This window comes from Cynara cardunculus, assembly GCF_001531365.2.
Source record: "Cynara cardunculus var. scolymus isolate 2C chromosome LG 5, CcrdV1, whole genome shotgun sequence".
Lineage (NCBI taxonomy): Eukaryota > Viridiplantae > Streptophyta > Magnoliopsida > Asterales > Asteraceae > Cynara > Cynara cardunculus.
The window spans coordinates 3,347,840-3,359,696 of NC_037532.1; the positions used below are offsets into that span (position 1 = coordinate 3,347,840).

The 11,857-nt window shown below is 30.9% G+C and overlaps 2 protein-coding genes across 2 annotated transcripts; one reads left to right on the forward strand and one right to left on the reverse strand.

Annotated features, from left to right (window-relative positions):
* The first annotated feature begins 337 nt into the window (after positions 1–337).
* LOC112513373 (transcription factor IBH1-like) lies at positions 338–1,312 on the forward strand. Its single transcript, XM_025119607.1, has one exon. The coding sequence runs from the start codon at positions 520–522 to the stop codon at positions 1,057–1,059; it is 540 nt and encodes a 179-aa protein (XP_024975375.1). The 5' UTR covers positions 338–519; the 3' UTR covers positions 1,060–1,312.
* A 6,381-nt stretch (positions 1,313–7,693) lies between these two features.
* LOC112512562 (uncharacterized protein At5g01610-like) lies at positions 7,694–9,402 on the reverse strand. Its single transcript, XM_025118588.1, has 2 exons — positions 8,808–9,402; positions 7,694–8,204 (listed from the first exon to the last, which is right to left on the reverse strand). Exons 1-2 carry the CDS (start codon positions 9,267–9,269, stop codon positions 8,139–8,141), a joined length of 528 nt encoding a protein of 175 aa, XP_024974356.1. The 5' UTR covers positions 9,270–9,402; the 3' UTR covers positions 7,694–8,138.
* Positions 9,403–11,857: the final 2,455 nt, after the last annotated feature.

Genomic DNA, 11,857 nt, shown 5'->3' on the forward strand with positions numbered 1-11,857 from the left:
ATATCCAATTTGTTATACGAGTCGACTAATCCCAAAGCAATCACCTGCTTTGTAGATAGCTCGGAGTCACCGTATTTGAATCTCCGTGACCACAAGAGAATTTTTATTTTTCCTTGGATTTGAACATGAGACCTCCTGTTACTTTTGACCTTTGAAGTCAAGATCAACCCAATCAAACACCACCCTTAATTAAATATTCTTTTTATTGCTTTTCCAATATAAATACAATCATACACAAAGATTGATTCTCAAGTCTCTCTCTCTCTCTCTCACCTCCCATTTTCAATCTTCTCTCTCCCCATCATATATTCTCTCTCTCTCTCTCTCTTTTTATCTCTTCACACGTTTGTTCACACAACCACAACTCTCTCGTAGATTTTGTGTCAGAAACCAGGTTTACTTCACTTCAGTTTTCTTGGCTTTTGTGTCAGAAGAAATTCGTTCATTCATCCCCCAATTTCCACCTTTTTCTGAAACCCTAATTCAAGATCTTTCAAATTATCCATTCTTGATCCCATCATGTCACCATCTCAACAACCCTCATCCCATAACCCTACCTGTCTGATCAAGAACAGGTTCGCCCATCGCTTTGTTCGGGCTCTAAACAACCTAAACATCAAAAACAGATCACCCCATGACGAAAACCAGATTTATCGAAGATCTCATCGTGTCAAGATTGCAGCATACGCCGCCATGGCTTCTGTCGTTGGATCAAAAAGAGCCTGGAGTCGTGCGGTGTTATGGAAGGTCAGAAACCGATCAAGAAATCAGGGTTTATTGGTGAGTAGTAGAAGAAAAAGGGTGGATTGTAAGAGTAAAACCAGTAATGATCATCATGCAAAGGTGTCTGTCGTAAGGAGAAGAAACCCTAACCCTAAAAGAGAAGATTTAGATCCGTTTAGGTATTCGGGTCAAGAACTGAAGCTCAGGAAACTGGTACCTGGTGCTGCAACCATGGATTCATGCTGTTTGATGGATGAAACTGCAGATTATATAAAGTGTCTTGCTGCACAGGTGGAAGTCATGAAAACACTTGTGGATTTCTACACAACCACTTGATCATCATAAATGCGCCTATACATACATATATGTGGTCCTATAGATACAGAATGGGTGTATCATGTATGTATGTATGTATGTATAATCATGTGTACAAAACTGGAAAATGCTTACAGTGGTGGTGGCTTAATTGGGTTGGGATGGTAAGTATTTCTATATCTATAGGTTGAATTTGTAGAATCCAGAAGTGGTTAAAAGATGGTCTCACTTTTGCAAGTTTTCTACATATTTATTCAGATGTGTTTTTGTTTACATTTTTGATGATTACTACAAGTGTTTTTAAGTAATATATACATTTTTTGAAGTAATTAATTATATAATATATTATTAATCACTTTGTAGTAATTAATCAAGAAAATTAATTGGGACTTTGGTTTCACAGAATCAACTCTTCCCATAAATATGTATGTATATATATATATATATACACACACACATATATATATATATATATATATAACACACACATATATATATATATATATATGTGTGTGTGTGGGGGGGTTGGGTTTTGGTGAGAAAAATGGGTAACGTGAGAAGCGTAAGAAGAAATCTCTACCATTGGATACATATTAGGATGGGATCCACCAGATCAATCATTGTATCAATCATGATTCATGTGTGGGTTTAAATTATAGGTGATCAATGGTTCAGATCTTTTCTTATGTTTCTCACCTTAACTCTCGATCTTTCTCACGTGATCTTTCACCTACACACACACACACACACATATATATATATATATATATATATATGGGATTAATCATTTGAAATTTTTTAAATTTGTAACATACGTGAGAACTTTTATTTTAAAGTTTTAATTGTTTCACTTGATTTTTTTTCTATATAAATATAAGATTTAAATGTATACTTGTTTCACGATTATGTTTCTTCCATGTGTATTTGTTTTACAATGTAAAATTTTTTACATGTATCTTTTGTTTCACAAACATATCAAAAAGTGTTAAATTGTGAACCGAGTACATATGAAACAAATAAATTATGAAACAAATATATGTTAAATATTTCATTAAATTCTAATCATAAATGGAAAAAATCATATGAAATAACATATAATGTATCGGTTCTCAAAAAATCTCATGAACTAGAGAGTTCTTAAAAAAAAGTCCCCTAGTGCATATATACATATATTTACATCAAAACCTGAAATAAATTCTATTTAAATTAAGACAACAAGAAATTACAAAACGAACTTTTTTTGGGACCAAAGTAGTGAAAGTAAAGTTAAACCATCGAGCCGATGGATATAAGTGATTAGGTTCTTTGTACTTATTCGATGGTTGTCAACTTCTTAATCTTGTGTGTTTGTTTTTTTAAAATTAAACAAAAAATCAGACCAATACAAATATATATGTATAGATTTGGGATCATGTGAGACCAATGGTTTTTCGTGAGACCCGTAAGACCAATTTTCAACCCTTGGATTAGATCTACAATCTGAACATTCATAATCACAAAATTGCCATGAGACTTCTCAATAATTACAAAATTACCACCATGCAACTTTAGACCATTAGATCATTAGCTTATAAAGTTGATCAATAAATATAAATTGGTCTTACGGGTCTCACGAAAAACCTTTTGTCTCATATGAACTCAACCCTATATGTGTGTATATATATGTATATATATTATATTTTATGTTTATTTGTGCTATATATCTAGATAGGAAAAATTCTATATAATTGAATCATTAAGAAGTAAACGACAATTAAGGATACCAACTAGACATACATCTGTGTATATATATATAATATATTCAGTTTTTGTGGTATGAGTATGACCATATATCATACATTTGAAAAATAAATTATTTTATTAGGAATATTTTTTTTAAAAAAAATCAATGACATTATTTAAAAAATCTTAACTGTTCAATTTATAATTATTTAAGTATATTAAATATAAGAAGATAAATATGTGTAAAACTTGCATCTCTTGAAAAAAAAGTCCAACTCCATTGATTAAAATTTATTGAGTACAATTTACGTGTATGTATGAGTATAATATGTATGTATGTATGCATGCATTCTTGCATGTATGTATGTATGTATGTATGTATGTATGTATGTGTGTGTGTGTGTGTGTATGTATGTATGTGGAGCTAGGGCAGGGCAGAAGTTTGTAGTTGTATTTTCATCTCATCTCTAGAAGATAGGCTGTAAATATGTAGGGAGTATCATATAAGAAGATGAAAAGATGATCAATTTACGAGAATGTGAAAAGTTTTAATATCGTATATGATTACAAGTGATACGAACAACGGAGCAAGTAGTTATATATGATTAAATACGCTCAAAATGGACACGGTCGACTTGGTGAACACGACCAAAATGTCATGGGGAAGGTCGTTCGCTATATGCTGCTCAACTTAAGCCAGCATGTGTTTAATCACATATGATTACGTGTTCGCATCACATGTAATCATGTATGACATTAGAATTTTTTTTTGCAAATTAACCGTCTTTTCATTTGAACTTAATCAGATATATTTAAAACTTTGATACACATACACACATATCTATAGTATACTATATTACAAAATATTTGACAAAAAACTCTTAAAATCATTTTTTATGCAAATACTGTTTATTGACACATATTACTTAAAATTCAATATTAAAATTAAATTATCCGTAAGTACAACTTATTAAAACTCTATTTAAATTCATTTAATTAACTACAGATAAACAAAATCAAATACATGATAAACATCTAATTTTAAATATAAGAATTATATAATTAGAATAATCATAGAATTCTAACATAACACTTAATATTATCTTTATAAAAAAATTATATTATTAAACCGAATATAAATTACTTTTTTATTAAATCTATATTAAACTATAATAAAAATTTGAAATAAAGAAATCACATAAAAAAACATGAACTTTTAAATCGTTAACCTAAAATACTAATATCGAATTTATATTTTATTCAAGCATAAAAACGTTATCGTTTTATCAAAACCATATAAAACCGTGCTATAATATTAACAGAGACAAAAAATAAGACAAAACACTAAAATTAAGATGTATATATCACAAGTACCCTTTTAGTATATATATATATATATATATATATATATATGTGTGTGTGTGTGTATGTATGTGTGTGTGTATGTATGTGTGTATGTGTGTATGTGACTATGTGTGTATGTATGTATGTATGTATGTATGTATGTATGTATGTATGTATGTATGTATGTATGTATGTATGTATGTATGTATGTGTGTGTGTGTTAGTTATGTATAATGAAGAGTAGAGGTTGCATTAATATGGAGAATTGAGGATTACAAAACCAAAAGTATAAGTCAAGACCCATGTGAGGAGTATCTTTACAAAATTTTGCCACCTAATGGAATCACTTGTTTGTTTCTCCCTACTTTTATTTTTTAATATAATTAAACAAACTAAAGTTATGGAAATTGTTTAGAAAATATATAGATACAAAAACCTAAAACAACACATATTGCTAAGATTGGTTTTATATATTGAAAGTATAAGTTCAATTTTTCAGTATCAGTTATGGTTTAATGTAAAATGATTAAATGATTAGAATGGTCAAAAGATTCTTATGATATAGTGCAAAATGAAATATAATTGTTTGATAATTATTTGCAACGAAATTAGGGTGTTGAATGGTTAATTAAGGGAGGTCCAGGATACAAAATCATTCAGAGTGTTTTAGAATCATTAAGAGACATTTTTTTTTATCAAACAAGATTCACCTCTTAATGATTCAGAGTATGCTTAACATCTTTCGACCATATATTTTCAAACTTACAATATGGTTATCATAGTTTGTAAAAATGTTTAAATTTGGTCCATATCTCTAACGGCAGTTAATTTTTTTTTGTTAAATGAGAAACATTTTCGTTATTTTTTATTTTGTCTTTTACTCGATCAAGATCTATTTTATGATTTTGGTCCTTGAAGTTTTTGATCGAGTAAAAAACAAAAATTCGATTGAAGGACGAACCCCACATTTAACGAATTCTTTTAACAACCATTAGAGGATGGATCAAATTCAGATGTTTTTATAAACCACGATAGTAATTTTAATTTGTAATTTCGAAACTGTAAGGATAAGAAATGTTAATTTCAAAGAATCACAAGGACCAAATTTGAAGTTCACTCTAAAAGTTTAAGAAAAAGGATAGACAAATACATTGATATATAAGAGTTCACCAACCGATGTAGTTCACTTTTTTTCTGAGCCCAACTTAAAACACATGTTGATCCATATATAACATTCGTTAATCATAAAAAAAAACTCTTTGTACGATATATCTGTATACGCTTTTATATAAAACTTGAATCTTGTCATCTTATAATACAAAATCAAATCTTTTTCGGGATTAAAATAAGAAAAAGAAGAGTTAACCATACATATCCACAGTAGTGATAAATCCTGTTAATAAAACAGGAATTCGGTCATTGTGGTCAGACTCTATTATGGATTTCTGACCCCATTCTCCGAAATGGATTTTGGAAGTTATTAACATTCTGTAAAAAAAGGTACCGTCGAGATCGATTGGGTTCATTGAAATGAAATGTGTTTTTGCTTTTAGTTTGATATTATACTTTAAACGATCCCCATGAAATCATACACAGAAGGTTTGAATTTCGGGTTAATTCTACACCTTGCAAAAGCTTTGGTTGTTTTTATATTCATTCCTTTATTTTTCAGTAATTTATTTCTCTTTAAAAAAACTAAGACATTTTCTCACACAAAACTATTTTACGACACATAATCCGAAAAAAGGATTAAAAGTTGGAACAAATGTATTACAAGAATTCCTTAGGCGTTCTTGATTGATGCAGAGCTAACTATAATGTATTGTCGTATCTCTTTTGTTAATAAGGTCCAAAAAAATGATCGATATATGAGTCAAGGAAAAATTACTTACTCTTCTTGAGAAAGCCCATTAACCACTTTTTAAAATATGGGCCATGACAAAACTTGTTGGGCCCATAAAGGTTATTTTAACTAGAGAGATATATGGTTAATTTTTTAGTAAGTCCCATCATTCATATTTCATGGAGTGATATAATTCAAACTATATTAATAATATAAAGTATTTGATAAAAACTTTTTTTAAAATTATTTTTCATGTATAAACTATAAAATATTGTTTATTGATGTATATTACTTAAAATTTAAGATTACGAAATAAATTATGCATAAGTACAACTTATTAAGGTTTCATGTTTAAATCAGGAAAACTAACTGCAGATAAACATAATCAAATAGAGAATAAACATTTCATTTTAAATATAAAAAATCTAAAATATAATTAGAATAATCGTTGAGTTTTAACAAAATACTTGGTTATTATTTTTATAAAAAATTATATCATTAAACCAAAAATAAAATATTTTTTTAAATAGTTAGTTTGGTACTAAAATCAATATATTTTTTTATTTTTTATGATATCTTCATATTTATATTTTATTTAAAAATAAAAACATTATTGTTTTATAAAAAACACATAAAACCGTATTATATCATCGATTGAGACAAAAATAAAACGAAACATTAAAATCGAGATGTAACTCTCTGCATTGTGCGAGTACCATAATATATTCAAAATTGTTCCATCAGTAAAATAAACTTAGGGTATGTTTATCAAATGTTTATCGGATGAGTATCATAAGAACCAAAAATCTTACCCGATAAGTGAAGAAGAAGACTCTTACCCTGTTAGCACTCATCGATAAGGGACGCTAACCAACAATCCATTTTGATAACCGAAAATGTTACATACCCGATAAGACAAAGTGAGAGCAGTGACTTTTGCAAATAAATACTTACCCTTTAAACGTTTAGTAAACAACTAAAAAAAAAAACATTTACCCTTTTCTTCCATATCTTGCTACCTAAGCCTAAAAAGGCCCTTTGCCACTTTGATTTAAACCCCAAAAAAGATTTCTCCAAGGAGAATAAAAATGACCCAAGAGGGTCCATATGAAAACCATACCAACAAAAGGGAATCTCCTTTCTAACTTACAATCATAAAAAGCCAATTGCTTAACCAAATTTGCTTATTTTAATATCTGAAAACAACCTCACAAGGGTGGTGTTTGATTGGTTTGAGCTTGACTTCAAAGGTCAAAAGTACTAGGAGGTCTCAGGTTCAAATCCAAGGAGGAATAAAAATCCCCTTATGGCCATGAAGGTTCAAATGGGTGACTCCGGGCTATTTGTAAAACAGGTGGTCGCCCTGGGATTAGTCGGCTCGCATTACGGGTGATCACAACATAACAAACGATATTTATTCAGTTCAGTCATGCCTACTAGGCCTTTACGATGCATATGGTATGCAGACGGAACTGGAGATAGCTTAATGGGACTGGATGGACTAGTGTGAGATAGGCGGATGAAAAACTTGTGAAAGATTTTAGGGTTTTAATTTGTCATGGGTAGTTTTGTAATTTATCAACCTTGTCAATCTCCCTATTTTTGTTCAGCCTATTCTAGTTTTGTACTGTTTCATCCCGTCCTGTCCCGGGTACCAGACACAACCTAGAAAAACCGAGGTTTTAGGAGTCGGTGTCACAAGAACGAATTCAAGAAACACGAAACGAACAATACAAAGGCAAACACGATCCAAATCGAACTTGATTCTTATTTCTTCGATCAAAAGAACTAAGAGTTCTTCAACCGATAACTTCAAATAGACTATATATAAACCAAAACTTTAAATACTTTTATGTCCATATTCATAATGAATTCAAGAATCAAAAAAGAACCTGTATGATCCCCCTTGCTTCCAGCCTGCATGATAACTTACACTTCTCTTGCTTTCGGTTGCTTCTACATTGTGTCGTGTGTATTTCTCCTCCATTTCAACCATTTTTGAACAAGTTTGCATATACTACAGAAAGAAAATCGAAAAGAAAGCACACCCGCGATGAAGCATAGAACCAGCTAAACTAACATCTTTTGGACTTTAAAACATATACATACAAGATATGGAAATACCCATAACTTGATTGAGAAATTGTGCCGATTCGAACCATCTTTTTAAGTACCCTTTTTAAGCTCGATTTCATAAGACTTCCCTTGATGGTTCTTGATTATTGGGTTCATCGTGTTCGAGCTTTCTTGAAAGAATCTGCATATCAGAAGCAAAAAGGTTAGAAGTTTATGGTCAATCTGTACAGAAAACCAGGAGAATTGCTAAAGATTTCTTGATCCATCCCTCAAATTCACCTTTCAAAATCCCAAAAGTATGAAATTGATTGCAAAAGATTTCTTGATTTAAGGCTCAAATTTCACCTACCAAAATCCCAAAAGTATGAAATCTAACTCAAAACAGAAAGAGAATTGCAGGAGATTTCTTGATTCATCCCTCAAATTCACCATTCCAACATCCCAAAAGTATGAAATTTAACTCAAAAACAGAAACAGAATTGCTTGAAAACCAGAGTTTCTGCCATGAAACAATACAAGAACTATGCAAACAAACACGCAATCATCTTCATTGTCTATCCCAAACTGCAAAACCTGAATCCACCCCCAAAAACCATGAACAAAAGGAACCCAGATTGAGAAACTTAAAACCCAATGAAAGAACATGGAAACCAGCATTTGAGAACTCCAAAACACATTCATGATCAAGAATTCAGTACCCAATTCAATAAACCCAAAAACATGAAGTCAAAATAACAACTAAAAGAAAGTCAAACATATGAACAAGCATAAGGTCTTAGTTTACCTTAGGAACAGGGGAAGCCAAACAATCTCTTGGAGTTTCGAATGAAGATAAAGAAAACTGTTTGGAAACAACACCCACATCAAAGTAAATCAATCCAGAACTGGGTACATCAACCCAGATTTCCTTCACAGAAAACCACAAAAACAAATCTTTGGCTGAAATCCCCTTCAATTCTCCGATCTGACCAAACGTCAGATTGCCGGAAACATTCCGATCATAGTGCAATTCGTCTTCAAACTTGGCATTACAAGCTTGATCCAAGTAGACCTGGAATCGGCCGGAATCATCGAAGCTGAAGTTGGTGACGCCTTTTGGGAACAAACCCATGGGCAATCCATTCGATTTGAGGATTTGGTAGATAGTTGGCGATTCTTGCGAAGCTGAAAGGCAGAAATGGGGTTGAATTGAGAAGACGAAGAGGGTAAGAAGGAAGATTGAAAGTGGGAATTGTTCAAGAATCATGATTTTGGTGGATAGTTGGTGATTTGTTGAAATTGGGCGGTAGGGGATAGGGTTTAAGGGAAATTTGGAGGAGGAAGAAGAAGACGAGAGTGTTGTTTGCCAGCAAGAATTGAGAGGGGAATAGGAGAGTGATATCAATGATTGGGTTTAGAATGAAGGGGTCCGCCACCGGCAATGGCAAGTGTGTTTTTGTTTAGTGTTGGGTCTAGGGTTGGGTGGGGGCGGGGGAAGAGCTTAGATGATATTCCATGCAATGTTTTTACCAGTAAAAAGTGAAAATATTTTTTTTATTAACCTGGATATTCAGCTTGTTATGTGAGTCGGTTAATTTCAGGATGACCCACCTGCACTGTTGGTTTTCCGTGGCTATAAGGGGACTTTTATTCCTCCTTTGATTTGAATATGGGACCTCCAGACACTTTAGAACTTTGGAGTTCAAGCTCAAACCAATCAGATACCACCTTTGTGGTTCTCTTTACAAAAACTTTAGTTTTTATCATAAAAATTGTGTGAATTGATTACGTATTAATCAATATTCGATTGATTGGTCTGAGGTTATCATAATTTCCTTGTTTTTTATTTTATTTTTTTTTGGCTTTACAACAATTATTAAATGTTAAAAAAAAATCAGTTGAACCCATTAAAAACAGGTTCCTATAAACACTACCATTGTGGAATTTTAAGAGAGTGAGATGAGGTGGCAACGTAAGGTGTAAAAAGAACGTTCTTATAAGAACCTACATTGTAGATGCTCTTATCCATAACCAATCATATCCGGCCACGTGTACGATCGACATATATATGCATACTATCTTTTGTTGTACCAAAAAAACCTAGTCTTTTTGAAGATCAAAATTACTAAATGAGGTATGTTGCTATCAAATGTTGGATCTTTGGAACATCATAACATGAGAATGTGTTTTTGTAAGATCCCATATGATTGATTTGAAATGTCATATACAGGACGAAATGAATGGTCGATTTATGTTTACTGATATAACGTTGTTTTGTTATAGAAAATATGAATATGGGTTGCTTTGCATTTTAAATAGTATACATTATTTACATAAACTCATTTCATCTATTTATCAATTGAATTATTATACGTCAGATATTTATAACAAAATTGAATTTATAGGATGTTAATATATCTATCTGATATATAATAAATTATTTTATGGAATCTAAGTGTATGCTACCAAAACTATTGTGTGTCAAATATAAAAATGTTATAATAAGTTGTTTAAGATGTTTTTGGTGTGTGACAGTAAAACCCAGTTACCAAGATAAAGACAGTTGGTTTATGAGATCATCTATGGCTAAATCTAAAAAATGGAAAAAAATAAAGCTTTTTGGGGTTTTTAGATAAAGTTTAGTTTTAACACAAGGGTAAATTGCATGAAAAAGTAATGTACTTTAACTTGATTCATATTTTGGGTAACGTACTTTTAAAACTTACATTTTGGTACCTAAGATTTAAAGTTATAAACATTTAAGTACTCGGGTAACAAGTTGAAGCATTAGTCGGTTATCATGCTGATGTGGCGAGTGATGTGGTATACAACTTAGTATTATTTGCTATTCAACTCGATTTCATTCCATCACTCGCCACATCAGCATGGTAACCGGTTAATGCTTCAACTGTTCACCTGAGTATTTAAATATTTAAAACTTTACATATTATATACCAAAAAAATATTTATATTTGAATACATCAACAAAATTTATTTTGAAATAAATAGAAATATAGAATATATTTTTTTTTTGGAGAGGATGCAAAATTTATTTTGGAAGTTAGTATTTTATTAAAAGGTAGTTTGAAAGATGACCAAATTAACCCCTAAAACTTTATTCAAAATGTAAAGGGTGATTTTTGCCAAGTCACTGAAATACTCATGTGAGATGGCCAAAAAACGGTCTCTCGTTGGCCAAAATCAGTCTCGAACCGTGATTTTTCTTTTGTAACTGGTCTCATTGTAACTGGTCCAGTCCCGACCAAAAACACTCGGCCTGTTCTTCATGTACAAAGCCCGGTCCCGACCAAAATTGGTCCCAATTTTTTTTCTCACAAATCAAATTTTAAACATATAAAAATTGTTGTTTGAAGATTTTTTTTGTCACTTTAAAATCTCTATTTGGGTTATTCAAATACACTTTAAATCTGTTTTTTAAATATTTTTCACACAAAAATGTTAATTTTTGAAAAATATTTTTAAATCAATGGTTAATTTACGGTTGGCTTTGTCATTTATGTTTCTTATCGAATGATCAAATTGTTATAATCCAAATTTCGGTTTAAAACTGTCAAATTCGACTACCACCATTGTTTGATGGTGGTTTTTTTTTCTGGATTCGCAGATCCAACATAGATCGTGTTATGTTAAATTAAGAGTAAATAAAGATGATTTAGTTTATAACTAGAATGGTGCTCGCATAATATAGCGAGATATATCTCAATTTTAATGTTTCATTTTATTATTTATCTATGTCGATATAATATGATTTTTAGTGGTTTTGAGAAAGCGATAATGTTTTTATTTTTGAATAAAATATAAATTTAAAAATATCATAGAAATTTGGAAAAAAAA

What these genes read in the sequence shown, in the direction of transcription:
- LOC112513373 (XM_025119607.1), top strand. Translation starts at nt 520, where the DNA reads ATGTCACCATCTCAACAACCCTCATCCCATAACCCTACCTGTCTGATC.
- LOC112512562 (XM_025118588.1), bottom strand. Translation starts at nt 9,269, where the DNA reads ATGATTCTTGAACAATTCCCACTTTCAATCTTCCTTCTTACCCTCTTC. An exon ending in TGGCTTCCCCTGTTCCTAAG is followed by an intron (nt 8,205 to 8,807) that starts GTAAACTAAGAC and finishes TCTGATATGCAG; the next exon opens with ATTCTTTCAAGAAAGCTCGA.